We start from the raw sequence: 7327 nt of genomic DNA, 5'->3' as shown, positions 1-7327 counted from the left end.
ATTCCTGCATCAGCTGTCAGCTCGCAGGGCAGCCAGGCTCCTGCCCCCACCTCTAGGGGGCCGCAGGGAGGTTCTGGGCTTCCAGCCCCTCACTAAGGGCTGGTGTGGGAGACACAGCTCCCCTTGGTGATTCACCAGCCAGCCATCAGTTCCCTAGGGCCAGGCCAGGTCCTGGCAGGGAAGGCACAGGAGTGGGAATCACCACAGGCTGTGTCTTCTCTTGCAGAGAAAGTTCACTCTTGTGACCAGGAGAGACAGAGCGCCCTGGAAGAGGCCCGGCAGAATCCCCGCGAGGGCATTGTCATCCCCGAGTGTGCCCCCGGGGGGCTCTATAAGCCAGTGCAGTGCCACCAATCCACTGGCTACTGCTGGTGTGTGCTGGTGGACACGGGGCGTCCGCTGCCTGGGACCTCCACACGGTAAGTCCCCCAGAGCCCGTCCTGCCCCTCACCCCTCAGGTGAAGCCTGGGGTAGGAGAGCCAGCTTCCTGTTAGGCTGTCACCTCACATCTCCTGGATTTATTGTCCTGGCCTGGTGGGAGTCGAGGCACTAGGGGAGCCGCATCTCTGCTCGTGGGCAGATGAGGTCCCAGTATCCTGGATTCTGGTCACAGGTATGGCCTTTCCTAGCTGGGCGACCTTGGGAAAGTAGGTAACCTCTCTGAACCTCAGTTCACCAGTGAGAAGGTGATTGCCCTGCCTGAGTCACTAGGTTCTATGGATCAAAAAGATCCTGTGTGCAGACATAAGGTAACAGCGCTCTACTAGACTGACTAAGATGACATGCCTGAACATGTCTCTGTGGGAACACCGATGCTGGGATTGCCTTGTAGCTGCTGGACAGTACAGTACAGGAGATATTCTGCTGCCAGCTCTGGGAGATCTAGGCTTCGAGACCACACAGATCATTGCTGGGAGTAGGAGCTGAAGTCAGCTCAGTTTCCAGCCTCTCCTCACCCCCTGCATCTCTCTCTTCTCAGCTACGTGATGCCCAGTTGTGAGAGCGACGCCAGGGCCAAGAGTGTGGAGGTGGACGACCCCTTCAAGGACAGGGAGCTGCCAGGTGGGAGACGACACTACCCCTTGCTGGTGCCTTCACCTCTTCCTGTTCCTCCAGCCCCTCATCATGCAGAAGCAGAGCCCTCCTCCGGGTCTGCTTCCCCATCTGTAAGGTGGAGCGGGGACGCTGGGCAGGGGCATCACAGGAGCCATGGGATCTGCATCCAGTCTGGGATTTGTTCCTAATTAGTCCTGTGCTCTTGAGCACACTGTTTCTCCTCCTTGCTTTTACCTTTTTATCTTTAAAATGTAGTCACTGGGTTAAAATCCTACCCTTGAAAGCTCTGCAGTTCTTTCTCTAAGGGTGACTGGGAAAATGATCTGGGGGCTGTGGACCCTTTTCCCCAGGGCTGCAAAGAGAAGATAGCTCACAGGGAAAGGCTGTCCTGAGGGGCAATGATTCCTGGTGGCCCAGAACTGTCACTGGGGTATGACACAAGACTCACAGGCAGGGACCCAGGACCTCTAAATGACTGCTGGGTGGGGTTTCCCTTATTTATAGCATTCTCTGCCAGTGAGTTACAATAAGTACTAAATATTGATGGCGCAGAACACTGTAGTCTTAATCAGCACAGATGCAGGTCAGCGCTGGTGGGAGCTGGGCCTACTGTTCCCCATCAGGACTCCAAAGGAGGACTGAAAACAGAGGCTCCTGAGAGCCTAGGGGTTCCCAAGTGAGGTTTGTAGGTCACTCTGTCATGAGAATGGAGTCGTAGAGACCAGGGTCCCTCCTCCTAGCCGTCTCTTCAACAAATGTCCATTGAGATTCCCCTATGTGCCAGGCGCTGGGTTTGTCTAATGTTCAAAACCAAAGTGAAGCTTGTCTAGTGGGGGAGACAGTATACAAATAAGTGAATCCAAACACAGATAAAAGGTGGCGACAGGTACTCTGAAGGCAAAGAGTGAGGTGCTGGGAGGACAGGAAGAATCTGTGGCTTCTCTGGGAAGGTAGCATTTAACCGGAGGCCTAGGGGGTTTGCAGAGAGCAGAGAATGAAATAGTTGCGGCAGAGAGGAGGATTGTACGTAGTGTTGAGGGCCCATTTGGGGCTGGTAGTCATGAATTTGCAGGAAAACCGTCTCTCCAGTTGCGTGGTGGTGTTTACGCTATGGCACTATTCAGCCATGGGGGTGTAGACTTGGAGAAGGCACATGGGTGAGAAGGTTCATCCATGCTTGGGGTTTTGCTGGAATCACACAGTGAGGAACAGAGAAACAAAGGGTTTGAGGGTACTTATAAGGGAGGGTTGGTGATTATAATCTAAGCTGGATGAGGAGAGATGTGAAAAAAGGTGGAGGTTCTTGGATAGGTAAACAGGTAGATCTACTTGAGTCAACTTTGACCTTGGAGTTCTCTGCATTCCTTGTGCCCCTTCAGCGCCTGGTCCTTGCTGCTAGAGTCGCTCCGTCCTCCTGTACCAGAGCTACCTTGAGTTCCCCAGTAGACCACGAACTTTACGAGGAGGAGAAACGTGTGTATAATATCCCTAACGTTTAGCATATAGCGCCTGAGTTGATACTCGGCGTAAATTTGAGGAGTGGAAGAACATTGAGAGCATTATTATCCATTTGGTCTGTTGGTCCCTTGCGGGCTGTGGGTAGAGGAACTATGGAGGTTTATGAGAATCATCTGAGCCGTGGACAATTCCCAAAGTGGATTTAGCTGGACAAGAAGGACTTGGAGAGGTTGAGGAAACAGTGGTAGTTGAGGAAGCTGTTTCCTTGATCATTTACCTGCATCTGCCTTCAAGTCTCACTTTGTCTTTCAGGCTGTCCAGAGGGGAAGAAAATGGAATTTATCACCAGCCTACTGGATGCTCTCACCACTGATATGGTGCAGGCCATTAACTCAGCAGCACCCACTGGAGGTGGGAGGTGAGAATGCGAGCGGGACTCAGGCCCAGTGGGACCACGGGGCCCCTGACTTTTCAGATGCTGCAGGTCCCTGGGAGAGTGGGGAGGGGTGGGTAGAACAAGAGCTGGAAGTTGATCCTCTTCCTGAAACCGTGTAGCTGTGACTTTGTCTCACCTTCCACCCAAAGTCTTGCCGCCCCTCTCCCCTTTCTAGTCTTTGGGAGTTGCTTTTCTCTAGCTTGTAGTTACCTGATTATAGGCAAGTCCGGGAGTGTCTGGAGACTTCCAGCACTTCAGTCTCAGAAATGGATGCATTGGAGTGAGTCCAGAATGGCAGGAAGGGGGATGGGCATACGATGGGAACAGGGATGGCAGGGAGGGAGTCCAGAGCATTTGGTGGTTTTCTTCTTTTCTGAGAAGGCAGGAGCCTCGTGCCATTTTGGCTTCCTGAGAATCCCAAGGGACTCTGGGCAGTGGGATTGGACACTGCCATAGCCAAATCCAACTTAGTTCAGGAGCTGATACGCTGGCCGAGGCAGTCCTGACCCGAGGCCGAAACGTACACGATCCCCAGCGACCAGCATCGCCGGCACGCACTAATTTGGGCCCATCGGGTCAGTTGATCGGAGCACGCATGTATTCATCTGTCCTCTGCTCAGCACTATTGAACGTGCATGGCACGTCAAGCACTGGGCTAAGGATTGGGAATCCAAGGATGCGAGGCATGTCCCTGCCTTCAAAGAATGCAGCCTAATGGGGATACTAGGCTGTAGAAAGATACAAACTGTGTAGTAAGTGCTAGAACCGAGATGAAAGAACAGAGAAGCGTTTGCTAATTTAGTCTGGAGGAGTCAGAGAAGGCTTCCTGGAGGAGGTGATACTGAGTTTTGAAGGATAGGTAGGACTCAGCTAGTAAAAGAAGGAAAACCATTCCAGGAAAAAGGAAAGAACATTGTGACCCCAGGAAAGTGCACGTCCGTAGTTCAAGTATGGCTGAGCTGGGGTGGATGGAGGAGGGGGTGGAGGAGATGACAGTGGTGGTAGATGACACAGAGGATGCAGGTCCCAAAGGGCCTGTGAGATGTGCTTCCCATTATGAAGCCAGAGCGGGAGGCACGGCAGGAGTAGGGAGAGCTCTGGCTCCTTAGCAACGGGAAGTACCATGTGCTTGGCAGCGATGGGCAGCCTGACTCTCAGCTTACGTGGCTCACCAAGGAGGGAGCGCTAGTCCCTCCGCATCTCCCCCAGAGGCAGAGCTGTCAGAGGGCAAGGAGTGCCACCACGAGACAGGCCCAGGCCCCCAGGCTGGTGGAAGGGCCCCAGCGTGACTGCCTCAGCAGCCATCAGCACAACCGCAGGGCGTGTATCTGGGGTGGGCACCAGGACTCCCAACACAGCTGTCAGTGGTTCTGTGTCCCGAGGCAGACAAGGGCAGCAGTCCTGAAAACCCACTTTTATGTCACATCACAGTGAGTGCAGTAGCTGCCTTGTGGGTTGCCACTCTAGGAAACTGCTTGTCCAGGGAGCTTGCTCTCAGCAACCCCCATGGTCCTGTGAGCTCTGAGGCTGGTTTCTGGCCCTGCTCTGTTTTGCTCACCCTGTGGAAGGGTCCAGGTCTCCCCTGGGAGGAGCACAGCAATAAGTCTGAAAACATGGAGACAGGGTCTGACAGGTCGGCAGATGAGAACTGCCCAGAGGCAGCCCACGGTGCTCAGCTACTGGAAGTCTAAAATAGAGAGGGCTGTGTCCGAATCGCCAGGAAGAGGGAGAGGAAATTATGAAAAAGCATATTCAGTATTATATGCCTTTTTGTTATTTATGCTTGGAATGTGAAAACATACCTGTTGTTTCATGCAGAAATGGGTATGAGCTATTTATGGCTTTTAGAAGAGAGGGAAAAAAGAAACGAGAAAGGGGCATGGCCTTAACAATTCCAGGTCTGGGTGCTTTCCACCCACAAATCCCCAGGGCTGCTGGCTCTGACCCACTGCTCAGGGAGCCTGCCTGGTGCTTCTGCTTGGGTTCTAAGGAGACAGGACTTCACCCTCCATCCCATTTGCTTCTGCGGGAGCCCAGCCCTTGAGCCCCGCCTGGCCTCGGATCCAGGCAGCCTTCAGTGCCAGGGAAAGGACCAAACCCAGCTAGGTCCTGGGCCGGGGGCCCAAAATCACAGGTGGGCCCGCTGCCAGGGCAAGTTTGGATGGACGCTTGACCCTCAGATTGCAGGCTGAAGAAATTTTTACAGAAATTAAAAACTAAGAATTTCATAAATGCTTTTAATCCCAGTGTGTCATTAGGGAAGGGAGTTTTTGTTGCTGTGGTTTCCAAAAAAACCTCTTTTAGGTATAATATAATGTTGGGAGAAATTTAAAAAAAAAATTCTTTCCTAAACATGTTTTTCATTTCAAGCTCATGTGAGCCTGACCGTGTTTGGTTTTGATGAGAATGAAAGGTTTGAATTGGCATTTGGTAATTGTGTTACCTGGAGGCTAGACTTGTAATCAAAAGACAGACAAGATGTATCAAGAAATAGTTTAGAAATCAAGGAAGCGGGAGTGGGCCTGCGGAGAGAAGGAGAAAGAATCAGTTATGCAGGGAGGTGGCTGGCCAGGGTTACCGGTTTTACTGAGTTTAAATCCCTCTCAGGTCTCCCTAATATATTTTGAAAAAGCAAAGCCCGAACTCTGACCACGAACTGGCCGAGCAGGATGGTCTTGCTGGCGCTCACCCTCCTCTCATATGCCACTCCCTCCTGTCATTATGTCCCAGCCACTTGGTCCTTCTCAGGTCCTCAAACAGGCCAAGCTCTTGCCTGCCCCAGGGCCTCCAAGCCAGGTGCTCCTTCAGCCTGGAATGTGAGTCCCCCATCCTCCCGTGACTGGCCCCGCTGCTCCATTTAAATATCATCTTCTCAATGACCATCCAAACTAAAGGAGCAGCCCTGTCACCCTCTATCACAACACCACTTTTTTTTTTTTTTTTTGCGGTACGCGGGCCTCTCACTGTTGTGGCCTCTCCTGTTGTGGAGCACAGGCTCTGGACGCGCAGGCTCAGCGGCCGTGGCTCACGGGCCCAGCCGCCCCGCGGCACGTGGGATCTTCCCAGACCGGGGTACGAACCCGTGTCCCCTGCATCGGCAGGCGGACTCCCAACCACTGCGCCACCAGGGAAGCCCACAACACCGCTTTTTAATTCTCAGCCTAGTGCTTATCCCTATCTGATATTTTGCTGGTTTATTTATTTGTATCTGTCTCCGCTACCCAATGAAAATTGAACTCAATGAGGGAAGGAACGTTTTCTGCCTTCTTCCCTCCTGTATTCCTAGAACTCAGGATAGTGCCTGGCACACAGTAGGTGCTCAGTAAATATTTGTTAAATGAATAAATAGCCAGAAGGATGGGTGGATAGATGGATGGATCCCTGTTAGATACAGAGAGGGATGTCTCAATAAGGCCTCTTTTTCTTGGCACACGTCAGAGGCTCCAGCAACCACTTCAAGACTAATTATGAGGCCAGATCTAGCCCTGAAGTTCACTGTAATGCTTCTTTGTCACCAGGGCCTTACAGCGCCCTGGCTGGGACCAAGGGACTTGGGCACCATGTGGACAGCCCCTGGTCAGGCACCCTTCTACAGTGGAAGAGCCAAGGCACAGGGCAGCACATCTGGAGCAGGGCTGGCAAAGAGAATTATGGAATCCAGGGTCCCTGGGTTTGGGCCTTGGCTCTGAATTCAGGTAGAATTGAAGTTGCAAGCGCAAGGTCAAAGAAACCACAGCTGATCCCTCCTGCGTCCTCTCAGGGTCTGGCAATTAAAACTGGACACCAGCTGGGGCCAGCGGGAAACAGTCCCATTTGGGGACAGTGGGAAGAAGGGACAGGGAGGATGTTTGGGCTGAGCAGAAAAGAGGGTGTCTTCCCCCCAAACCACCACCTGTCAGGCTTGGAGATTTTAGCTTTGCACAAACTCTTACATCTTACCCGTGGCATAAGCTCTGTGCTGGGTTCTGGGGACATACAGGGATGAGGGCATGGTTCCGGGCTGGAGGAGGTCCTGGGAGAAGAGCTATGTAATCACGTGAGTGCGCTGTAAAGCCAATGTGACAACAGAGGCAGATGAAGTCCTGCAGGGACTCAGGGGAGGGAGGGCGTGTGAGAGAAGGCTTTCCACAGGAGGTGACATTTAAGCCACATCTTCACTTACGAGTGAGAAAATGCCCCGACCTAGATGGACCAGGAATAAGGGTATCCCAGCAGAGGGACCGTAGGGATAGCGAGGTATGAACGAGGTAGGGTCTGTGGAAGGAATTGTGAGGAGTAAGGTTTAAGCTTGGGAGGCAGGCTGTGGACAGGCGGGAGATGAGGCTGTGGAGCTGGGCAGAGCCCAGATCATGCTGGGTCTTGTGATTCGTGCCAGAG

General features: G+C 52.7%; 1 protein-coding gene across 1 annotated transcript in view; it reads left to right on the top strand.

Moving 5' to 3' along the window:
• SMOC1 (SPARC related modular calcium binding 1) overlaps positions 1–7327 on the top strand; it is a 145158-nt gene that overhangs the window by 127212 nt on the left and 10619 nt on the right. Inside the window, exons 8-10 of the mRNA XM_007454435.1 lie at positions 227–419; positions 980–1062; positions 2827–2932. Coding sequence (XP_007454497.1) covers positions 227–419; positions 980–1062; positions 2827–2932 — 382 coding nt within the window. The remainder of the gene's footprint in view (positions 1–226; positions 420–979; positions 1063–2826; positions 2933–7327) is intronic.

Source organism: Lipotes vexillifer, unplaced genomic scaffold (assembly GCF_000442215.2).
Source record: "Lipotes vexillifer unplaced genomic scaffold, Lipotes_vexillifer_v1.1 scaffold197, whole genome shotgun sequence".
NCBI classification, from domain to species: Eukaryota; Metazoa; Chordata; class Mammalia; order Artiodactyla; family Lipotidae; genus Lipotes; species Lipotes vexillifer.
This window is presented reverse-complemented; position numbering and strand designations above follow the sequence as displayed.